The sequence below is a fragment of the Balaenoptera borealis genome (assembly GCF_965194805.1).
Source record: "Balaenoptera borealis genome assembly, chromosome: 7".
In the NCBI taxonomy this organism is placed as follows: Eukaryota; Metazoa; Chordata; class Mammalia; order Artiodactyla; family Balaenopteridae; genus Balaenoptera; species Balaenoptera borealis.
In genome coordinates, this window is record NC_138864.1 from 18,223,162 (window position 1) to 18,247,533 (window position 24,372).

The following is a 24,372-nucleotide window of genomic DNA, read 5'->3' on the forward strand; positions in this document are numbered from 1 at the left end:
AACTATCAATTCATAAAAAGCAAAGTAGATTTTCCCTCTATTAAAAGCATCTGACTAAAATATGACACAAATGAATTTATCTACGAAACAGACTCAAAGACAAAGAAAACAGTCTTGTGGTTGCCAAGGGGGGTGGGCGAGTGAGGGATGAATTGGGAGTTTGGGATTAGCAGATGCAAACTATTATATATAGAACGGATAAACAACAAGGTCCTACTGTATAGCAACAGGGAACTATATTCAGTATCCTGTGATAAACCATAATGGAAAAGAATATGAAAAGGAATGTGTATATATGTATAACTGACTGACTTTGCTGTACACCAGAAATTAACACAACATTGTAAATCAACTATACTTCATTAAAATACTTTAAAAAAAAAAAAAAGCATCCTAAACATGTTGACGGTAAAATGAAGGTCACGGGGTACAGATTCACCTGTTTTGTCTAAAGAGACACTCAGAAAACTTGGTCTCCGTTTCTACTGAATATAAAGTTAAGAACTTAAAAAATTTAATCCTCCCTCCCACCCACCCCCAAGACATCTCTACTTCAGAAGAGTTTATAGATTGTTTAGTCCAAAAGACATTGAGGTTGTATTTTGGTGTTTGTTTTTATTTTAAATGGGAAGTGTTTAAGGTTTCACGGCATTCAGAGCATGTGGACCCACTACTGTAGATAATTCACTTCCAACAGAATACAGCTCTGTCTTCCTCATTTCTGGTTGTCTGCCTTTGCTGGGATTGGGTAATCGCTGAGCGAAGGGGTGAAATCTTCGAGAATCCAGGTCAAACTTACTTTGACTTGATTGAAATGCCTCAGTCAATAGCATTTGGCCAGAAAGTTTGTAGAGACTTTGCATCCTATTAGAAGCCCTTTAGGAATGTAGTTACCAAAGACCAGAGCTCAGGATTTAAAATCACCACAACTCTTACATTCCAAAATGAATCATAAGTTTTTATGAAACTGTTCATTCTGAAGGAGATACAGGGTGCGTAGGAATTTATAACATCTACAGCAATTTGAAAAGACAATAAACATAGGCTTTTTAAAAAAAATAGTATCCCGAAACAGTTTTTGTTGTACTTTATCATGTGTGCTGTGCTTTCATGTTCCTTGTTTTTATTTAATCTCTACAAAAGTGCAGGTCAGTGGATAAAGTCATTTTATACATGACAAGCTGAGTCTTCAGGAATTGAAAGAAACAACCCAAAGTCTAGAGCTACTAAGTTAAAGGGCCAAGACTTGGAACCTGGGTCTCAACTTCAGGTCCCATATTCTCTATGATGAGAAAACATTTTTCAGGTTTAAACAGTTAACTAAAATTACAACAGTAATAAAGATATTCCTTAGTACTGCAATAATCATGAAAGACATCAGTTTTTAAACTGCTCTTCTGTAATTTCCAGGTATGGTCATCAGGCACTAGTTTTCATTTGCAAACCTGATTTGCTTATGCCTAGAATAGTTAAAATCAGAGTATCAGCTTTATTATTAATACCTGAATCTATGATCGCTCTCCTATCTAATGGCATTCACAAGGTGGCAGTATTTATGAATTTGGAGGCATAAAGTGGGAGATGCACAGTTTATAAATTTTCCTTAAAGAAATTTAATAATAAGACTGGATAAAAGATGACAGGGTCAAGGCTAGGTAGAAATCATTATATACTCTATATAGTTGATAAGGTTTCTGTTAGTTAACCCCAAGTTTCTAACTCTGTTATTTACCTTTACATTAAATCAGGAGAAGGAAAATTAAAATATTATTTTTGCATCATTTTTTACTCAATTTCTGTTATTATTGTCTTGTCACTTTTTTGTTTTCTATTATTCTCCTTTTCTGAGCTTGTGTGTGTGTGTGTCTCCTGTTGGCTTTAAAAATCTTTGTTTCCCTACTCTTTTCCTCTAGAGGGAGCTCTATGGCTCAGGAACATTCAAGAATCTAAAATAAGAAAACATGCTTTTATGCTTTACTTGTGTCAGTAATAGAAAAATTCTGTGTGCCAGAAATTTTTTTCTACACTTTACTCAGAAAGTCCAGAGATTTCTAGAGTCTCTACTTTCTCATATATGAGAAAAGGGTTATTCAAAATACTGTTAGGAACTCGTCATAAAACATTGATAAATCTGTGAAGTTCAAATTGCAGAGACCCAGATTACCTCTGCGCTTGGTGTTACACACCTGCCTGCCTTCCAGACCACTCCTGACTCCAGATCAGCCTTCAGACATTTCTTCCACATGACATGGTCATTTTTGACAGTACCCTAAAACAGCTTCCAGCAGTGATGAAAATGGGCTACAGTCTACTCTCACAAGGTAGCCACTAGCCACATGTAGCAACTGTGAATAATTGAAATATGGATAGCGAGGAATTGAAGTTTTAATTTAAATTTAAAGAGCCACCTATAGCAAGTGGCTACTATCTTGGACAGCTCAGGTGAGCCTTCAGGCCACAAACTCTCTTTGTGGTTTGAGACACTCATGTTTTCATGCATCCTCATGTGTTCAAGAATAGGAGGTGGCTCTGTTTGCAGCTCCTGAGTGGTACCTTAAAGTGTCAGTGCATTTCCAGGTACAGAATTGATTTATGGATACCTTTTAGTAATACACCACTTTAAGCATCATACTCATCTTTATTCACATTATCTTTCTCGAAACATTCTATAATACCTATCCAATCGTATTACTGTTACCGAACACGAGTTTGTGTGCGTGACACACAGTGAGGCCAAACCAAAACATCGGAGTTTGGAGCAGAGAAAGTTTTATTGCAGGGCCATGCAAAGAGACGGGTGGTTTGTGCCCCCCAAAAACCCAAACTCCCCGAAGGGTTTCTGCAAAGCATCTTTAAAGGCCAGGTGAGGGAGAGGCGTGGTTGGTTGCTGCAGACTTCTTGGTGTAGGAATCCTTTGTTATTGCAGCTGTCCATGTAGGTCAGGTCACAATGTTCCTGTAAACCTTCAGCAAGACAGATGTTACTCTGTGTTCTGCAACTTTTTCTCTCTATATGAATGGAAAAGTGTTATACCCTCAAAGGTCAGAGTCTTGAAAATGGGCTATCCTGTATATTTTAGGCTCTAGGCAACATTCTTAACTGGTAGCAAAAGCAATGGAATACAACGGTTAAAATATAAGAAACAGATCCAATGTGGAGTCAGATTTGTTCTTCCCTGTTACACTACTATTTGCTGTCTCTCTGTGAATGACACAGTCTCACCAGGCCATACACTGTTCGTCCATCTGTATCTTCAGCAGCTAGCACAAATCAATTGGTTTCTCAATAGTTTTTTCTTGGAATAGTCCCAGACCCTCTGACTTACAGTTTTGCTTTTCCCGTTACTATTTAACTTCTCATGTGTGTATCCTGTCTTTGCTCTAGTGTGATTCCAGAAGAGTTAAGAATTGGTAAGAAAGTTCCATTCTTTATGATGATGACTTATGGGTATGACCATATAGAGATTCGTAAACCGTGTTTTAAATCTAAACGAGAACGGATTTTCTAATTGTGAGTTAGGATTTGCTTCATCTATGAAGTGATAAAAATACCAAAATAATAATGGTTTAAACAGAGGAGCAGTTTAGTTCTCTATCACGTGGAAGTCTTACTGGAGTGACCCTGGTGGTGGTAGCAGCCACGGGGTCAGAGACCCAGGCTCTTTTCTTGTTTCCCCCACCTTGTATGACCTTGACCTCACGATGTAAGAGAGTATCATCCATGTTTCCAGCAGCAGTTTGGATGAAAGGATTAAAAATGAGAGAGCAGGGGTTCACGTTCCCAGAAGCCACCGTCCCACGTTTCTGGTTCACCTCCATGGTGGACACTAGTCACGTAGCTCTCCTACCACTGGGGACGCCTGGAGGTTTTGTTTTAATTCTGGGCAGTCACACACACACCTAAAATCTTATTACTATAGAAGAAATGGGTAAAGGATATTGGGGGAACATCTAGCCATCTCTACCATGTAATTTTTTAAAATTAATTTTTATTGCTTTACAATGTTGTGTTAGTTTCTGCTATACAGCAAAGTGAATCAGTTATACGTATACATATATCCCCTTTTTTTAGATTTCCTTCCCATTTAGGTCACCACAGAGTACTGAGTACAGTTTCCCTGTGCTATACAGTAGGTTCTCATTAGTTATCTATTTTATACATAGTAGTGTGTATATGTCAATCCCAATCTCCCAATTCACCCCACCCCACCCTTCTCCCCTTGGTATCCTTAAGTTTGTTCTCTACATCTGTGTCTCTATTTCTGCTTTGCAAGCAAGTTCATCTGTACCATTTTCCTAGATTCCACGGATAAGTGATATTATACCTTTGTTTTTCTCTTTCTGACTTCACTCTGTATGACAGTCTCTAGGTCTATCCAAGTCTCTGCAAATGGCACTATTTTGTTCCTTTTTGTGGCTGAGTAATATTCCGTTGTATATATGTACCACATCTTCTTTATCCATTCCCCTGTTGATGGACATTTAGGTTGCTTCCATGACCTGGCTATTGTAAATAGTGCTGCAATGAACACTGGGGGTGCATGTATCTTTTTTGATTTATGGTTTCCTCCAGGTATATGCCCAGAAGTGGGATTGCTGGATCATATGGTAGCTCTGTTTTTAGTTTTTTGAGGAACCTCCATACTGTTCTCCATAGTGGCTGTATCAATTTACATTCCCACCAACAGCATAGGAGGGTTCCCTTTTCTCCACACCCTCTCCAGCATTTGTTTCTAGATTTTTTGGTGGTGGCTATTCTGAACACTGGTGTGAAGGTGATACCTCATTGTAGTTTTGATTTGCATTTCTCTAATAATCAGTGACGTTGAGCATCTTTTCTTGTGCATTTTGGCCATTTGTATGTCTTCTTTGGAGAAATATCTATTTAGATTTTCCCACTTTTTGATTGGGTTATTTGTTTTTTTGATATTGAGCTGCATGAGCTGTTTATATATTTTGGAGATTAATCCCTTGTTGGTTGCTTTGTTTGAAAATATTTTCTCCCATTCTAAGGGTTGTCTTTCCATTGTGTTTATGGTGTCCTTTGCTGTGCAAAAGCTTTTAAGTTTCATTAGGTCACATTTGTTTATTTTTAATTTTCATTACTCTAGGAGGTGGATCAAAAAAAGATCTTGCTGTGATTTATGTCATAGAGTGTTCTGCCTGTTTTCCTCTAAGAGTTTTCTAGTGTCTGGCCTTACATTTAGGTCTTTAATCCATTTTGAGTTTTTGTGTATGGTGTAGGGAGTGTTCTAATTTCATTCTTTTACATGTAGCTGTCCAGTTTTCCCAGCACCACTTATTGAAGAGACTGTCTTTTCTCCATCGTATATTCTTGCCTCCTTTGTCATAGATTAGGTGACCATAGGTGCATGGGTTTATCTCTGTACTTTCTACCCGGTTCCATTGACCTATATTTCTGTTTTGTCTGCCACGTAATTTTTAAAGGAATCGTGCGAGTAATCAAATTAGTGGTGTCTCCTCCTCATTGTGACCTTCAGGTCTGCTCATTTAAATGACTGTGTACTTTAAGACATTATCTTAGTTTCATTCCAATTCTAAAGTAAGGTGTTATTTAAAAAATTTTTTTTATGCTTAGTTTGGGTTTTTTCCCCCTCCATTGATCTCTATGATCTGCTTTTCCTTCCCCTCCCTTTTAGTTGTTAATCTCCAACCAGAGACACAGATTTAAAGATATATTCTGCATAAATCTCTTAAATCAAAAATCAAAATGTCAAATCTAGCTCCTGCTGTTATTTTCCAAGAACACCCTTAGTTGGTTGTTTTTAAATGACTCTAACTATGCAACCCAGTAATCTTCCTCTGAAACCTTTTCTGCCTGCTCACCTATTTAAAACATATTTCTTGCCCACTTACTGTGAGCCAGGCGGTGTGCAAAGCACAGGGTCTAGAATGCACATGGTTCCAGCCGACGGAAGTCAGATCAACAACTGGGGGAGCAGTTCATCGCACCTGTGATTAAGTGTGGTGAAGCATGCAGGATGCAAGGAGAGTGAGTACCTGGCATCTGACCCCGTGTGGGGTCCAGCGAGTATTTGCTAAAGGACCTGCCGGGGGTGGAGAGGGGCCGGGTGTGGGAGGTGGTGTTCCAGGCCGGGGAACCACAGCAGGCAGATGAGCAGGGTCTGTGATGGAGCTGCTGGGAAAGGCAGGGCCAGATGGCAGATGCCTCATAAGCCCCCAGACACATTCTTGGCTTCCAGCTGGAGCAGAGCAATGCAGTACGCAGGTTACATGGGAGGCGTGTGAGCTGCGGTGTCCTGCTGGACCCTCTCATCACGCTGCACCCAGTTCAGGTGGCACCCCTTCTGTGAAGCTTTTCACAGGAGGCCACAACCAGAGCCCACGTCCCGTATCTGTGCACGTGGCCCTCTAGTCACGTCCCCCCGGCCGTGGGATTCTGGGCTACGTCTGTGTGACCCTCCCTGGACGTGCGCTCCCGTGGGTGGACTCATGCTGCTCCGTCTCCTCTGACATGGCAGCAGCAGCAGGGTTTTTATTACTGTCGTCTGTGCCTCTGCATCCCTCCTGGCCCCCTAGTACCCAGCACAGAGTGCAGGGTGAATGTGTGCCAGTTCATTCAGGATTGAACTGTTTATAAATGCCCAGCGTGTCTTCTTTCTTACACTCAAGGAGATGCTGTCATGTGTGTAATCCCTCTTTTTCTTTTAATTTTTAAAAATATTTTATTTAATTATGGCCGTGTTGGGTCTTCGTTGCTGCATGTGGGCTTTCTCTAGTTGCGGTGTGTGGGCTTCTCATTGCAGAGCACAGGCTCTAGGCGCACAGGCTTCAGTAGTTGTGGCTCATGGGCTCAGTAGTTGTCACGCACGGGCTTAGTTGCTCCACAGCATGTGGGATCTTCCCGGACCAGGGCTTGAACCCGTGTCCCCTGCATTGGCAGGTGGATTCTCAACCACTGCGCCACCAGGGAAGTCCCATCCCTCATTTCTTGATCTCCTTTTTGACACTTCTTGATTGTCAGATGTGTTTTTTTCTTTTTTTAACTTTTTATTTTATATTGGAGTACACCTGATTAACAGTGTTGTGTTAGTTTCAGGTGTACAGCAAAGGGATTCAGTTAAACATGTATCTATTCTTTTTCATATTCTTTTGCCAATTAGGCTGTTACAGAATACTGAGGAGAGTTCCCTGTGCTATACAGTATGCCCTTGTTGGTTATCCATTTTAAATACAGGAGTGTGTACATGTCAATCCCAAACTCCCTAAATATCCCTCCCCCTCGGTTCATCCTTGTTTCTGCAAATGGCATTATTTCATTCTTTTATGGCTAATACTCCATTGTATATATGTATCACATCTTCTTTATCCATTTCCTCTGTCAATGGACATTTAGGTTGTTTTCATGTCTTGGCTATTGTAAGTAGTGCTGCTGTGAACATTGGGGTGCACATATCTTTCCAATTTTCCTCTCACTTTTGACAGATCCTTGAGTTCTCTTTTAGATCTTGTGAGCCGGCAATAGAAATATTCCCAGTGTTTAATTCTTTACGCAGCAGATGTGTGCTGAGCTATGGTGTGCTCCGCACTGGGAACTTGCAGCTGTGAACAGTAGTGCCTTCCTGGAGGGCACAAGTCAGGGGAGGGAAACAGGGCTTAGACCAGCGCCTGTGAACTAGGTGGGGGGCAGTGCCGTGAAGAAACCTCAAGTAGCATAAAGAGAGAAGGCTTGGTGGGAAAGAGCCTTTCTTTTAGCATCTTGCTTTCTGCCTTTGCTCTGGAATGTTCTGCCTCAAACCTGTTATCAGTTAAATTGTGTAGGGTCCAGCGCCTCTCTGAGAGGTAAATCAGGACAGCCACAAGCAAAACTTAGGAGGTTTGTGTTTTGTTTCTGCTTTTTTGTTTTTAAAGGGAGGCAATGAAAAAAATTCTTTCAAACTTGTTATGTTTAAGCGACTCTATAGATATTCGTTCTTGGCTGGTAACCCATAATAACTTTTTTACCCTGCTTTATTTGAAGGCTCTTGAGATCTGTCAACAGAGAAACTTTGTAGAAGAGACAGTTTATCTTCTGAGTAAGTAGCTTTTATTCATTTTGGTCCCCATAAACTAAGAGATGGGGTGACAACGTGATGTAAAGTGTGTAAGAATGGACATAGGTTTTAGACCAAAGTAACACAGAGGTTAGAGCCTGATTTGTGTAAGAAACTGAGTATTTAGTAAAGGAGACTTCACAGTTCAGTAGAGAAGGTAGCATCGTTTAATAAATGCTACTGAGGTAACAACTGGAACTGTGTAATAAATGACCAAAACTGTATCAGTTCACACCTTACAGTATAAATCAAAATAAACCATAGATGGGTTGAGAAGTTCGTTCTTTTTTTTTTTTTCTCCAATTATCATAAGGAAGAAGTCAGAATCTGACAGACCTTGATTCAGATTCCAGATCTGCCATTTAGTAGCTGTATGACCTTGGCAAGGCACTAACATTTCTATGTCCTCTTTTATAAAACAGAAATATTAGTAGAACATACCTCATAGGATTATAGTGATGATTACATGAAATAATTCATGTGAAGCGCTTAAATGAGTACTCAGGACAAAGTAAACACCCAGTGAGTAGGAAATACTGATTTTACTGAGTTACAGATGTCATATAAGGAAATATGTTTTTTGTCATAGCCACCAAACTATGTAAACAAATTAAGAGATATGTGATTTCTCTTAAAATGTTTTATTAAATTATCCTAAATGTATTTCTCACATTTTGCGAGGCCGAATGGGTAATAGCCGAAGTGCCCTGAAGATGATCATGGAGGAATTACATGACGTTGATAAAGCGATTGAATTTGCCAAGGAGCAGGATGACGGTGAACTCTGGGAAGATCTGATTTTATATTCCATCGACAAACCACGTAAGCAGAAAAGCCATCTGCAGTCATAACCTCTTTCTCTCCGTTTAGCCAGTTGTGTCTAGAGTAGGAATCATCTCAAGATGCACTGAGTTAAAAATATCTGTAGTATAGAAGTATCTATAGTAAAAACAGGCCAGGTACCTAGTAATGATTTCCAGTACTCTTCCTGTGCAGGGAAGCCTGGAGCCTCATCACTTCGTAGTAGCTGAACTTGATAACACTTGGTTGAAGCATATTTCTACCTACTGCACCCAAATGGAATAAAAGATTTTGGTTTTGTTTGTACACAGGGGGCATTTATTTGGAAAGTGTATAGTCTAGCCCTTATCGACTCTCTTTCTGGAAACCCATAACCGTTACTGGACATGGACCATATATGGAGGTTTGCTACTGTAGTGCTGAGCCTCTCTTTCCGGCCCTATCAGTGCAGCACCAGGCGTGTATATCTGCTGCCTCTCCTTGACCTTGGGTCTCCCATTTTGGAAGGAAACAAAAGCCGTCACCTAATAGTAACGCAAGTCCTCTTTTAAAGATATAGATATGATTCAGAAACTAGCAGTCGTGGTTTAAAATCTTTCCCCTTCCCTTTTTTATTTTTTTGGTCGGAAGGCTTATCTGTTTCAAGATTTTCAAGTTCTAGAAACTGCTGTTATGATTGTTTTTTAATAAGAGATTCAAGAGGAGGTGTTATTCAAGTCCATTTCAGATTCAGGTAGTCACATGCACATATTGCTTGAAGAATCTAGTTTAGCATGACAGAGTGGTGGTCTAAGGATCTTAAAGGAGGCAAAGTGGGGGTAATGAAGCACACTGTGAACCTGGGCCTGCCCTGGGTTTGAATTTGGGTTCAAAAATCGCTAGCTGTGTGACCCTGGATGAATTCGTTAATCACCCCATTTTCCTTTTTCTGGAAAATAGGAACAAATAGCATTCCTACCTTGGCAGAATAGGAGGAAAGTATATGATAGCTGAGCCTTAGTAAATTCTCAAATACTAGTTGCCCCCCTTTGGCATTACAAACTGTGTTCTGAAGTAATCATTTGTTCTCCATCTCATTTTTTTTTTTTTTTTAATCCCTTCTCATTTAGCTTCTCCTTCAAGGAAAGTAAAGGAAGATTAGTTCTTGGGAGGATTTAACAATTCAAATGCTTTTTAACACTTACTTAAAGGAAATAACTTTTTCTTTGAGTTACTTTCGACCTAAAATTGCATTAGCTACACCGCTTATATGTTGTTTTCTGCTGTGTCTTGTAGCCTTTATCACCGGCTTGTTAAACAATATCGGCACGCATGTTGACCCAATTCTACTGATTCACCGTATTAAGGAAGGAATGGAGATTCCTAATTTGAGAGACTCCTTGGTTAAAATTCTGCAAGACTACAATCTGCAAGTAAGTATTTTTTCTTGGACAAATGAGCATGCTGAGTGAGTTGACTGACTACTGGATAAACATTTCTAGGGTTTATTTTGGACATCAATTCAATTTGATGGTCACATTTTACTTAGGCCCAGATATTTGGAATACCATTCAAACAGAGAAATTAGAAATACCGCCCTTGGAGGAAGCCATTGGTATTTCTTAACTCTCCCCAGATTTACTCTTCTTGATGAGCAGGCATTCTTACATTTATGGGATAAATATAGCATGGCCTTGGGGAAGGTGCAGCAGTAGTTACAGTGGCTATTAGGTCAGACCACCCAAACCACTTTTAAGTAGAATGAGCATTGTGTCCATTTGGAGAAATGAAAAAAAAATTTTTTTTTCAAATAGTTTGATCATTTCCTTGAAGCCACTCAGTAACCTGTTGCCTGAAAGATGTTAAAATGACAGAATTTTATTTTACCTTTTGTCTGTTTTCAAGAGTATTACAAGCTTATTATCTGCAATAATTCAGGATTTGTGATCAGAGCCATGGAACTCATTATCTTCCTATAAATAATTAATATGCTAATCACAAAGCATCCCAATCTTCCTTAAAAAGCCACTAACAGTGACTGTATTTCGGAATGCTGGTAGCTTCCAGAGAACCTGAAACTATTTAAAGCCCATTTCTTGAAAAATTCAGACTGTTCTTTCTCTAGCTCGTTTGGAAATGAGTTTTTGGTAGAATGTGGATGAAATGGCTTTCCTGGAAACATTGAGATTTTGCAGGTAGAGCCGAAAGACAAGGTTGTGGGGAGAGAAGTGGTCTCCAGGGTAGGGAAGGAGGAGCATATGATGATGATTTGCGGGCTTGTCATCACTGTGAAGGGTACAGAGCCGGGGGGCCGCCTGCTGAACTCGGGGTGGTGGCCTCAAGGAGGAGACTTGGGTGAAAAGGAGGAAGATCAATGGCATCAAAAAGAAAAGTCAGAGCTGTACAGGAATGACAGAGCTGGAGGGCCAGGATCTTGTGGCCAGGGAGGAGGATACAGTTACGTGAAAATCTCCAAAGGAGTCGTTGTGACGATGTTCCAAAAGTGCGGTGAAGGGAGAGGGCCAGGGGAATTAGTCAAGAAACCATGAGGGCAGGCGTCGTCCAGGGTCCAGCTTCCTCTTTGAACTGGGAGGTTAACCCAGCAGCCCACAGGTGACTGTGGTCTTACTGGGTAACACGGTTTTAAAGAAGAGGTCTTTGGCCCTGAATCAAGGCCAGCAGTTTGCTGAAGCTGTTGGTTTCAAGCAGGAGCCTAAAGAAGTGTCTTTCTATGGTCTGTTGGCCATTTCAGAACTTTGGAAATGTAATGGTCAATTCATTAGAAAGAAACATCTCAAAAAAAAAAAAAAAAAGAAGAAGAGGTCTACCCGAGGGCGGAAAGTGACAAAACAAGGAGCCTTGGCTTAGGAAGCTTTTGGGAAATTGGGGGTCGTGGGAAAGAAATGGGTATTTGGTTTTGGCAAGTAGGTTGACGATCTGTTCTACAAAAATCTTCCAGATGAACAGGTATTTATTTATGGTGGAATTCAGAGGCTTGCAGGCGAGGTGAGCCAGGGAAAGGTTATTGCAGGAAGGATGAGAAAGGCCAGGAAGGAAGGAGAAATGTAGGAATGGGTTAATAGATAGGAGAGGTGACATGAAGGGCTTGTGCTTTGTGCAGCACCCGAGGGATACACAAGAGCCATCCAGGCAGGAAATGATTCACTTCATTCTGAAGCGTGCACTGGCTTTGGGGAAAGCAGTTCCAGTGTCAGACCTCGTAAAGCTCGGGGCATGAGTGAGCTTGATAATGATGTGTATCCTCAGTACTCGCCACCCCTGGGTCTGCCTGGATATGCTCCAAGTTGCAAATTCCACTTTGTTGGGAAGTCATTTAAGTGTCTCTGAACAAGTCTACCCCAAGGAAGGTGACAACATAATTCCCCCTCCTGTCCTGCTACTGTGTGAAGCCTAGCCTCTAGGTTGAAAAATGTGCCTACAAAAACACCTAATAGATCCCTCTTCCTAGGTTCTTTCTGGAGAACTAAGCTCAGGGGCACCACTGGGTCTCACTGCTCATAAATGTTTTATCAATGTATTTGCATAGTTCTGAGTCAGCCGGGAATAAAAATAAAATTATTATTAGGTGCAAAGTGAATTCTGCCTAAAAAATTAGCCACTAAACAGCTGCTAAATCAATATTTTACCCTCTTAACTTTTAAATGTAATGAGAGCTTTTCCTTAAGCTGTGTAAGTGTGCAGTTGGTGGTGTGTTAAGGAGGCTGGGAGTTACTTTGCCAGTGAGTCCGAGGAGTGGTGGCAGCCTGTAAATCCCCGACGGGGGAGGGGTGGGGAGTCTCCTCTGGCCCTCAGACATCTTGCTGGAGGATGCAGAGAGAAAATGCTCGACTGGGGCAGGTTGTTCAAAGAATCCCAGGAGGTACTTCCTAATGAAGAAAGAATTTCGAATTATTTTCTATGAAAAAGGTGGCCTTTTTTATTAATAGGAATTTATTTTCTTTCTCTAGAAATCACTGTAAAAATAACTTAAATCTATTTATAGAGCACTTTGAAGCTTCCAGAAAGGTTTCACATTCATTTTTTAAATTCTGTCTGGTGTCTTCATTCGTTTCATAAAACTATAGTCAAGTTTCACATGTTTTAATGGGATAAAAAATTCCCAAGATTTTGCAGGTCCATGAATTTGCAAGGACCTGGCCCCTGCTGTGCACGAGGGCAAGGGCAGTGAGGGGGAAGGAGCGCGGGGGCCTCGAGAACCATTCAGTAAACGAAGGAATCCATAGTCCAATGTTAGCGAGAGCTTATCACAGGGCTTCTCAGCACCTGTTTTTGCTAATTTGCATTCGGGATCCAAGGGTCAGACTTACAACCAAGTAGACAGCATTTTAAAACTTATTTGGCCACTGAAAATGCTTTGGGAGATGACTCCTTAGTGAACTGCTAACTGGAAAGAGAGGGGTACAGAGAAAGTTGGGGGAAAAATTTTCTTCTGGTTCTAATTTCATGTTTTCTAAAATGCAACAACTTTTCTCAGTTGAAGTCTAGCATGAGGCATGTTAGATGTCTATGACATCATTAAAGTTAAGGAAATAACCAACCACATACATTATCAGTGTTTTAACTGTTTAACTTATTTTCGTATTTTTATACCTTGTTACATTGTTAGTACAATGCTTCAACAAAATTTAAAAGCTTCAGTGAAGTAAGAAGGATAAAAGTACCCCTTATCATACTTCATAAACCTAAAATGTTTCTAGGTCTGATTTCAAGGACAAAGAGCACTTGTTTTGATATAAATTATTTATGAAACAATATGATATAAATGATATTTCTATTTTTACATTAAACTGACCACAATTTCCAAATTATTTTTATGCTGTTTCATATTTGTAAGACATTTGATTTATAAATTTAGCATTTATTTATTGTATTTATTTAGCATTTATATCCACTTCCATTGCTTTTTTTTTTTCCTCTTAAGAGTTCCAGCATCTTTGTTCTTAAACATTTCCCTTTTGACAGTCTTATTTGACAGTCATTTTCAGTAACGGTCCTTAAGGAACTGTCACCTCCATTTTACATGTAAGAAGACTGAGTCTCAAAAAGTTTTGACTCACCAGCCTGGTAAGGTGAGGAACTGGGTTTGAACTCTGACTAAATGTGTTTTTCTCACTAGTTGTCCCATTGGTCTCTGGAGATGAACTCACTGTACTGGCAGGTTACAACACAGGAATATATAGGATTGTCTTGGAAGATGAACAGGCAACCTGTTGTCTTTAAAGAGCCGTGGACATGGTATTTGCAAATGTGGACTCTAGTTCCGGCTTTGCCATTAACAAGCCTGTTGACCTTTGGGAGGGCACGTAAGCTCTCTGGGTGTCCATTTTCCCATTAGATTAAATCAGTATTTGTTAAGCCTGGCTGCACACCAGAATTATCTGAATGCTTTTCTTAAATTACTAAGTTTCAGGTACCACCCCAGATCTGCTGGAGAGGATTAGGGACTAGGTCCTTAGACCACCTTGGTGTTTCTTATACACTCAGCCTGGCACTGGGCTATGCACTGACACTTAGGAGCTTCTAGATTAGATGGTCTCTAAAGTATTTCTCTCTCTCAAGTTCTCAGTACGGTCCTTTCATAAGCAAGCCTTTATATAGCGAATGCAGCTGCATAGTCTTCACGATATTTCTATGGAAATCATCCGTAATACTTATTTTGGAATCTGTAATAAAGTAGCTTAGATTTTTCAGCATAAGTTTTTTAAGTTATATGTTTGATCGTTTATGAACACATTTATTTAAATATTTGCGTGCCTACTCTGTTAGATCCTGTGCTGGGCAGGTACTTACAGCGCTTCCATGTATTGTCTCAGGGACCAGGAGATGAGTAGAATGCAGCTCGAGCAGCTCATGATCTGAATATCTCTAGGAGAAGCAAAAAGCTTTAACACTTAGTTTTGTTAAACTTCACACATGTACATGAACACACACACAGGTAAACTGACTGACTCCAGACATCTCTGCGTCTATCAAAATTCTTTTCCCATATTTACATTTGCTACAAACTCCATGTGCCTTTATCATTTCCCCATAGGTCTCTACTTTGAAATCCAGAGACAAATGAATTAAGAGGAAATAGCAACTTCTTTCCTATCTGCCTTTTTGGGGGGGCCCACATGGGTTTCTTTTTGACCCCCAGTGCATAAGCACTTAATTTCTTCTAAGAAAGAGTTTTTAAATTTATATATCCCTGAAATAAACTTTTAAGATAAAATTTATTTTTTTCCTTTAAAATTATTTCAGTTTGGCTTCATCACAGCTTTCAGGTGACATAGGTAGCCTATGACAACCAACTATAGCTTTCTTTAGTCAATTCAGTACATGCCTACTTTGTGCTATTGTAAATTTAAATGTGATTGCATTTATAATTCTGTTTCTGAACTCCAGCATGAGGCCTTAAGAGTCTTTCTGTGTTTTCCTTCTTATTTCTCTGCAATTCATCACCTTTGACAATAATCCCAACAAAAAGCAAAGCTTTTTCAAGTAGAATTTAAATCCCATTGCACTGTGGCCTAAATGATGGATCAGAAATTAGGTAAAATGGTTTTTAGGTCTAGCTCTGGTATCTTACTGGGGGCTTGTAAAACCAGGTAACTATCTCATGTGCAATGCCAATGATAAGCACTACAGTATGAATAAGGCAATGTCAGCAAAAAGTTCAACATTTCAAAGAATCTTTTAAAATAGAAATCTCACAAACTTGGCCGTCTTGTATGGCATTTTTCCCATGGCAGCTGTTTTTAATGAACCATAATAACTTTGCTGATGTACAGTCCTTTTATTGCTTTATAAAATGTGAGTCTGGTGCTTTGCTTTTGCTTGGAATTATTATCAATGATGACGAACTGCAGAGAAATAAGGAAAAATAGGGAGAGTCTTGTGTTAGTTTTCAACAGCTATCTTATAAATACGTTCTTACTTAATCTTATAATAGAACAAGGTATGCTTGTAATTATAGAAGCTACAACTGATTGTCATGAAAACGATGAAAAAGAAAGATAAAGGTAATATTAATTAAACATAGAATTTAGAAAAACTGAGGACTATGGAGGGAAACAATGTAATGTTAAGGAAACTAGAGTGGTTGAGAAGGATATAGGAAGAAGTTAGTAACATCCAAAGCTCTACTTGTGTATTTTCCCTTCTGGCTATGTGCCTCTGAATACTAAAGTTTTTCCTAGAAAATACTTTCTGTGGGCGGACAGATTGTGCCGATTTAGAAAAATGTAATCCTGGTGAAGAAATGGTTCCTTCTTTGTTGTTGTTGTTTTTTCTTCCCTGTTTTCTTTTTTAAGTTTGCAGACACCGTGGTTTCTGTCTATAGACTGCCAGGCCCACCATTCATGCCATGGGCCTTAAAGACCCACTCAGGGTCATAGCCAGCTCTTTTTGAAGCATTTTGCTGTGATTGTGACACTATTTTTTGTTAAGTTTTTATTTTAGTATCAGAGGCTGGGCAGCTAGATACGTTTGCTTATAAATTTTCTTAAAGTTTACTAACATTTGTTATTTTTCTCTTCTTCCTGTATGCTTTCGTGACGTCTGTTACAGTTTTAATGTCTTTTTTAAATGAATCTGAAAATTTCAATTTCTAGCAGCATTTTAAAGAATAAAACTTAATAGGCTGTGTCTCAGTTAATGTAGAAACAGTAAAATCATGTAATTTCCTGCTCATCAGCTGTAGAAATGGTGGGTCTAGAACTCTGGACATCTGTTTTCTTGGCTCTTTGCCTCCATGTAATTAGGCGAGAAGCCCTCTGGGTGCATTCACCCAATACCGGTGCTCCTCGAGGATTCGAGAGGAGGACGTGTTATCATAGCCGATTGGGGATGGAGGACCACAGCTGACCACTTCCAGTTCCCTTCCCTGGTGGCATGAATTGAAAGCAGAAACCACGTGAAAGCAGAACGTCCACGTAGGTTTGAGAGTTGAGAGTGACTTTGGTGTGAAGAAAGTCAGGATGCAGCTCTGCCTTTGCTGTGACCCAGAGCTGGGCAGCAGGGAGGTGGCGATGTCTTCATTGTGTAAATTTCCATGGCATTTCCACGGAGCCGCACAGAACCACTGCACCAGAGTCTCCCAGCCCTTCAGGCCTTGAGCATCTCACTCTTTGAAAAGCAGCAACAAGTTCTGGTGAAAAATGGCGTCTGGCTTAAGCACACCTCACAACTCCCAATAAAATACCGCCACCCCCCCACCCCCCAAAAAAAACAGAGAAGGGTGGAAGCTCACATTAGTGCCAGAGGTATTGGCTTGGAAGGGAAAGGGGTCACCTCTCCCTGCTGTGCCCTGCCTGGGAGCAGTAAGTGGCTTCTCCCCCATATTTGAGTCTTTGGCTTAAGATGGCTTTTCTTTTACAATGTGTGCATTAGATTCTGCTTCGTGAAGGCTGCAAGAAGATTCTCGTAGCTGACTCTTTGTCCTTACTAAAGAAGATGCACCGAACTCAAATGAAAGGCATTCTGGTTGATGGTGGGTAAAACTGAAAGAATCCTACTGGAACTGCCTGCCTTGCTATCAGAAAGGACAGAGCAAAGGGGAACACTGTATAATCCCAAGTGTATGTGTTTCCTTGCAGAGGAGAACATCTGTGAGTCCTGTCTTTCCCCTATTCTTCCATCAGGTAAGATGGTTGGGAGGGGAAAAAAAATCCCCAAATACGTGTGAATGATGAGTGGAGTTAAAATTTTGAAGTTAGCTTATAAAATTATATACCTTTTGGGATAATCCAGTTTAGAGAAGAATTTCAGCCCGTGTGGCTACTCGGTTGCATGCTGGTGCTGCCGTTCCTTGGAGCTGAGGCTCCCAAGCTCTCGAGTGAGTCGGCATCGGCCGGCAGGCTTGTTAAAACTCAGATTGCTGGTCCCATCCCCAGAGGTGCTGATTCGGTAGTGCAGGGTGGGACCTGAGAATCTGCATTTCTAGCAAGTTCCCAGGCGATGTGGATGCGACTGGTTCAGGGGCCAGTCTTTGAGAACCACTGCCCTAGTACAGAAGGAAAGAAAATGAAAACTTACCATCAACTTGTTAGATTCCTAGCTAGAAGAACCGTGTGTGCACCCGGGAAAAAATTTATAGGTAGCTCTCCCTTTCCTTTAAGCTTTTCACTGCTATATGGATCTAGGCACCCAAGTTATCTCACATTTCAATGGAAACAAATACCTTCTAATGGGAACTGTGACTCCTTAAAAAACATGTACATTTGTTTATAGTTCTTGGTAGCTATGTATCTCTTCATATAATTAAAGCATTTTACGTAAGGATCATAGGACATGAGAAGAGGAATTTCCATTTCCATAATTTGAAAGCAGAAATTAAAGCACAGTTGTTGAGATGCTAAAAAATGCTTCTTGTGTATAAATTCAGCATGGAGAAGTACTAAAAGACCTAGTTTGTGTACCATTTACTTAGCTTTAAGGGGTTATTTAGCAGGGCAGGAGCGCAAGAAGTTCCCCGTAGGGTCTTTTTTAGAGGTTTGGATTTTAAGTGCTTGTGTTAAAAACTGCAGTGGGCATAGGAAAAGCACTGAGCTTTCATAGTGTTTTAGGCAATGTTTTAACAGAAGGAGAACACATGCACCTGCACTGCAGAGTTAGATTAAACTCCTAATTTAATCTGTTAAGGATTCAGTCTTACCAGAACCAAGCTGGCCGCCCAGAGCAGGCACGGACGAGGTGTGGTGCCCCAGCAGAAGTACAGCACAGGGCAAGGTCACAGCCTAGGATGCCAGCCCAGCTGTGCCCTGAAGTTAGTGAATGGCCTTGGCAAAGGCAGTAGGTGAACCGGCAGAAAGCATTCTTACAAAGCCACGGAAGCCACTTCAGTAGTGTCATGATTGTGTGTACGGGGCTGGAGGAGGGAGAGCTTTGCACATACACATTACTGATGCTGATTTTCACAACAAATGCTGTTGCCTTGCTCCGAAATCGTCCCCACTATGAAGCTGTAGTAACTGACTTGGAGGCCAAGCAGGTAACCTGGGACCCCCACAGCAACAGGACTGTCATACCTGCCCTGCGTTCATCAATTAGCATCCCCCCAGGGCAGCTTAGTGCTGGAAAGTGAAACTTCTACTATTGCACTTAGCTCTCCTCTCTTTCCTGCCCTCTCCCCCAGACGCAGCTAAGCCCTTCAGCGTGGTGGTCTTCCACTGCCGCCATATGTTCCACAAGGAGTGCCTGCCTATGACCAGCATGGTAAGTTGGCTGCTTGGCCACCAGCAACTCGAGAGAAATTGGTGCAGCCAGAGGGATGTGCTTAAAATGATAACCACTGTCTGTGCCTCAGCTATAATATAGTTTATGTCACATCAGAAAAAGCAATTGTACCTACTTCTCAAATGTCAAAATGCTTAGTACACGATACTAAACATTATAAGAGCCTATTCACGTAAGTAAATTTGTGGAGATAAAATTGATGACAGTTGAGCTTTAGAAATGAGCTACAGTGAGAACCATTTTCTATAACTTTCTCACCCTGATTTCTGTATCATGACACTGCTATTTTTTCAGGGTCAAGTCGCTTCCCCCAGGTCCCCTTGGGTCACGTTAGACTTGTCTTGCTGTGGGCTGTCTTTTAAGTCCAAGAATAACAGCTGGTCTAGACAGGACCCTGTGTGAACCAGCAGTAACCTCCAGGAACAGGAGCAAATGTTCCATCACCTGATCCCCACTCCCCACGAGTGCTCCCATAATATTTCTGAATATGAGAGTAGAAAGGGATGATCTCTTAAAACCTGCCTTTTTATAATTGCATTTTCAGAACTCTCCTGTGCAGTTCTGTAACATCTGCAGTGCTAAGCACCGGGGACCAGGAAGTGCCATGTTGGAGATGAAGAAATAGCCCAGTTCTGTTGGCCAGCCTCTTCCTCGCCGCTCTCTGAAGACCATTTTTGCAGCAACAGAAGCTTTTGTTGACCCCAGTGCTGTTAAGAGACTTGTACAGGTTTATGTCACGCTTAAGAAAAGCTTCTTCCTCTTCTCCCATTTTACTAGATGTTTCTCTTTGCAGTTGATAAAGGTAGGGTTTTCCCTGTCCATGCCTTGATGGGGGTTCCCAGTCACTATTTCATCATTTATTTGTTTGACTCATTATTTAGGAATGGAAACCTAAGTCCTGGAGTGGGAAGTGACTTTTTAGGTCCTAGTAAAACTGTCCTGAGAGTTGTCCCCGGCTGGCCGAGTGCATCATCACCGTGGCCATCCAGCAGCTCCTTGGACCTTGTTTCCATATATGCTCTGCCAGCAACAACTCTCTCAAATTCTGGGTTTGGCTTTTTTTTAAATATGTCATCAGCTGTTATCTTCTTAATAAGCACTGAATGATACGTTGTGCCTGTTGTCACTGACTCACTCAGTGATGTCTGGGAATAACAAGAGCAGTGTGACGCTACGCAGTTTTATGTTGACTAACGACACGTTCTCTCTCTTTGTCCCGATGACCAGCAGTGTCTGGCCCTGGCAGGCATTCCGCGTTTGTTGATTGAATAAACATTAGCTCTTCCCACTGTGAAAGACTCACTTTTCCTGGGTTGCACAACTTTAATCAAGCATTCTGGCACCCTCTAAGAAATGCAAGAGAGTTTCAGCAACTAGAGTGTGAGGGAGTGTTGGGTAGGTTTTCCTAGCAGGGAGGAAAAGGGTAACACTGTAGAATCTGAGAGGGATGCTCGGGGAACAGGGGACTGCGTGATGCCAGAGGATGGACACAGCGACGTTTCCTGGAACATTCTCTGGAGCCTCCTTTGCCCTCGTAGAACGTAGCATGGAATAGAGGGAGAGAACTCAAACTTGTGCCCAAGACTCATAGTTATCGGTTTCATCTCCTTGGGATACACTGCCATCCTCTAACCAGTGAAAAGCACCTACTTGCTGTCCCCGCTCTCTTTGTCCCATAAAAGGGAATAAATGCAGCTTTCTGCATCTATCTTTTTGGGGAGAGGGAAGGATGCGAAATGGCTACCAAGCCCACCATTAAACTTGGCTGTCATTCCCATGAGGAGCATCTCATTTCATTCTCACGGGACCCCCGGGAAGAAGACATTATATCCCCAGTTTTACTGACAAAGCAACCAAAATGCAGAGATGTTATCACAGTCTCCAAGGTGACTGCCTGACTTTAGAACAGGGCTCTGTGCTAAGAAATCCCATGGCCAAGTTCACAGGAAATGCACAGTACATCTCTTCGCACTGGAGTTAAAAAGAATATTGAGTAGAAGACAACAGACTTTTTCAGTCACTCTTAAATATTTAGAATTGGAAAGTCTTTGTTGTTATTGTCAGCCCTCTCAGAATTTCTGTATTCCAAGACTAGGGATCTTTCTGCTACGCTGCTAGTTTTTGTCTTTGTTTTTACAAGAGAAACTCTTCCTTCACAAAAATACCTTACGAATGAGCCCAATTTGAAACACAGCTAAAAAGCAAACCTACTTCACTTGTATTGGAGAAGAGGAACGTAGTTGCAGACTTCATATTTTGTACCCCCTCCTTAAAAATAGCCATTCTCTGAGTGTGAAACTGCCAAGTTCAAAGTTATTCTGTGAAAACAGTTTTAAAGGATTTTACACTGTTTAAGTATGTCCATAAATAAGTATGTCCATCTTTCAGAATTTGAAATGTTCTCAATAAATTTAATTCATTTGACTGTTCTAGTGCTAAACCATGTATATTTAATATTATGAAAATGAACATTTATTGAGCAATCACTGTGTGTCAGGCACTGTTCTAAGCACTTTGCATGCATTATCATCATCAGCATTTTACTTAAAGGTTAAGCAGTCTGTCTAAAGTCAAGGAGCAACTCATGGCACAAGATCTCCATAAGACGGTGGAGTAAAAGGACCTGAGCTCACCTCCTCTCACGAAAACACCAAAATCACAACTAACTGCTGAACGACCATCAACAAAAAAGGACTGGAACGTACCAAAAAAGATATTCTGCTTCCAAAGACAAAGAAGCTGCCACAACGAGATGGTAGGAGGGGCACATTCACAATACAATCAAATCTCATACCCACCAGGTGGGTGACCCACAAACTGGAAAATAATTATATTGCAGGAGTTCTCCCACAGGAGTGAGAGCTCTGAGCCCCACATCAGGCTCCCCAGTCTGACATAGGGAGTAGGAGTTCCCAGATGGCTTTGAAGGCCAATGGGACTTGATCACAGGAATGCCACAGGACTGGGGTAAACAGGCCACTCTTGGAGGGCACACACAAGGTCTCATGAGCATTGGGACCCAGGGGTAAAAAAAGTGACTTCATAGAAGCCTGGGCCAGACCTACCTACTGGTCTTGGAGGGTCCCCTGGGGAGGTGGGGGGGGTGTGGCTCACTGCAGGGACAAGGACACTGGTGACGGAGGTACTGGGTACTCACTGGCATGAGCTATCCTAAAGGCTGCCATTTGGACACCAAGACCTGGCCTCCCCCAACAGCCCAGAGCCTCAGGCCAAACAACCAACAGGGTGGGAACACAGCCCCACCCATCACCAGACAGGCTGTATAAACTCCACCTGACGCAACAGCCACCTCTAGACACACCCCTTGACACGGCCCTGCCCACCAGAGGGACAAGACACAGTTCTGGCCACCAGTGCACAGGCAACAGTGCCTCCAACCAGGAAGCCTGCACAAGCCTCTTAGACCAGCCTCATCCACCGGGGTGGGGGAAATACCAGAAGCAGGAGGAACTACAGTCCTGCAGCCTGCAGAAAGGAGACCACAAACACAGAGAAGTAGACAAAATGAGATGTCAGAGAAATATGTTCCAGAAGAAGGTACAAGATAAAAACCCAGAAGAAATACTAAGTGAAGTGGAGATAAGCAATCTACCTGAAAAAGAATTCAGAGTAATGATAGTAAAAATGATCCAAACTATCAGAAAAAGAATGGAGGCATAAGAAAGAAAACACAAGAAATGTGTAACAAAGAGCTAGAAGATTTAAAAAACAGAGTTGAACAATACAATTGAAACGAAAAATAAACTAGAAGGAATAAATAGAATAAATGAGGCAGAAGAACAGATAAGTGAGCTGAAAGACAGAGTGGTGGAAATGACTGCTGTGGAACAGAATAAAGAAGAATGAAAAGAAATGAGGACAGTTTAAGAGACCTCTGGAACAACATTAAATGCACCAACATTCACATTATAGGGATCCCAGAGGACAACAGAGAGAGAAAGGGCCTGAGAAATTATTTGAAGAGGTAATAGCTGAAAACTTTCCAAACAAGGGAAAGAAAATAGTCACCCAATTCCAGGAAGCACAGAGAGCCCCAGGCAGGATAAACCCAAGGAGGAACATGCCAAGACTAACAAAATTTAAAGACAAAGAGAAAGCATTAAAAGCAAAAGGCAAAAAGCAACAAATAACATACAAATGAATCCCCAATAAGGTTATCAGCTGATTCTTCAGCAGAAACTGTGCAGGCCAGAAGAGAGTAGCAGGACATATTTAAAGTGATACAAGGGAAAAACCTACAACCAAGAATACTCTACCCAGCAAGGCTCTCATTCAGATTCAATAGAGAAATCAAAAGCTTTACAGACAAGCAAAAGCTAAGAGAATTCAGCAACACCAAACCGGCTTAACAACAAATGCTAAAGGAACTTCTCTAGGCAGAAAAGAAAAGCCCCCAACCAGAAACAAGAAAATTATGAATGGGAAAGCTCACTGGTAAAGGCAAACATACAGTAATGGTAGGAAATCATCCACACACAAATATGGTATCAAAACCAGCAATCATGAGGAGAGTACATTTGCAGGATATTGGAAATGCATTTGAAATTAAGACACCAGCAACTTAAAACAATCTTGTATATATAGAAACTGCTGTATCAAAACCTCATGGTAACCGCAAACCAAAAATCTACAATAGATACACGCAAACACACAGGAATCCAAACACAACAGTAAAGATAGTCATCAAACCACGAGAAAACAAAAGAGGAAGGGAAGAAAAAACACCTACAAAAACAATCCCAAAACAATTAACAAAATGGCAATAAGAACATACATATTGGTAATTACCTTAAATGTAAATGGATTAAATACTCCAATCAAAAGACATAGACTGGCTGAACAGATACAAAAACAAGACCCATATATATGCTGTCTACAAGAGACCCACTTCAGATCTAGGGACACATACAGACCAAAAGTGGGGATGGAAAAAGGTATTCCATGCAAATGGAAATCAAAAGAAAACTGGAAACAAGCACATGAAAGAATGCTCAACATCATTAATCATTAGAGAAATGCAAATCAAAACTACAATGAGATATCATCTCACACCAGTCAGAATGGCCATCATCAAAAAATCTGCAAACAATAAATGCTGGAGAGGGTGTGGAGAATAAGGGAACCCTCTTGCACTGTTGGTGGGAATGTAAATTGATACAGCCACTATGGAGAACAGTAGGGAGGTTCCTTAAAAAACTAAAAATAGAACTACCATATGACCCAGCAATCCCACTACTGGGCATATACCCTGAGAAAAC

The 24,372-nt window shown here is 41.0% G+C and overlaps 1 protein-coding gene and 1 long non-coding RNA gene across 3 annotated transcripts in view; both read left to right on the plus strand.

The window, feature by feature from the left end:
• The window catches only part of VPS41 (VPS41 subunit of HOPS complex), a 182,901-nt gene extending 162,523 nt beyond the window's left edge, over nucleotides 1-20,378 (plus strand). Inside the window, exons 23-29 of one of the 2 annotated variants that reach the window (XM_082399755.1) lie at nucleotides 8,002-8,056; nucleotides 8,756-8,896; nucleotides 10,151-10,287; nucleotides 17,249-17,348; nucleotides 17,455-17,499; nucleotides 18,993-19,072; nucleotides 19,638-20,378. In XM_082399755.1, the coding sequence (XP_082255881.1) occupies nucleotides 8,002-8,056; nucleotides 8,756-8,896; nucleotides 10,151-10,287; nucleotides 17,249-17,348; nucleotides 17,455-17,499; nucleotides 18,993-19,072; nucleotides 19,638-19,718 (639 nt within the window). In that variant the 3' untranslated portion in view covers nucleotides 19,719-20,378. The remainder of the gene's footprint in view (nucleotides 1-8,001; nucleotides 8,057-8,755; nucleotides 8,897-10,150; nucleotides 10,288-17,248; nucleotides 17,349-17,454; nucleotides 17,500-18,992; nucleotides 19,073-19,637) is intronic. The other variant, XM_082399756.1, reaches the window with a different exon arrangement.
• On the plus strand, nucleotides 10,299-17,070 carry LOC309632401. Its single transcript, XR_014246889.1, has 2 exons — nucleotides 10,299-11,508; nucleotides 11,677-17,070. It is a non-coding gene; the product is annotated as an uncharacterized lncRNA (long non-coding RNA).
• Nucleotides 20,379-24,372: the final 3,994 nt, after the last annotated feature.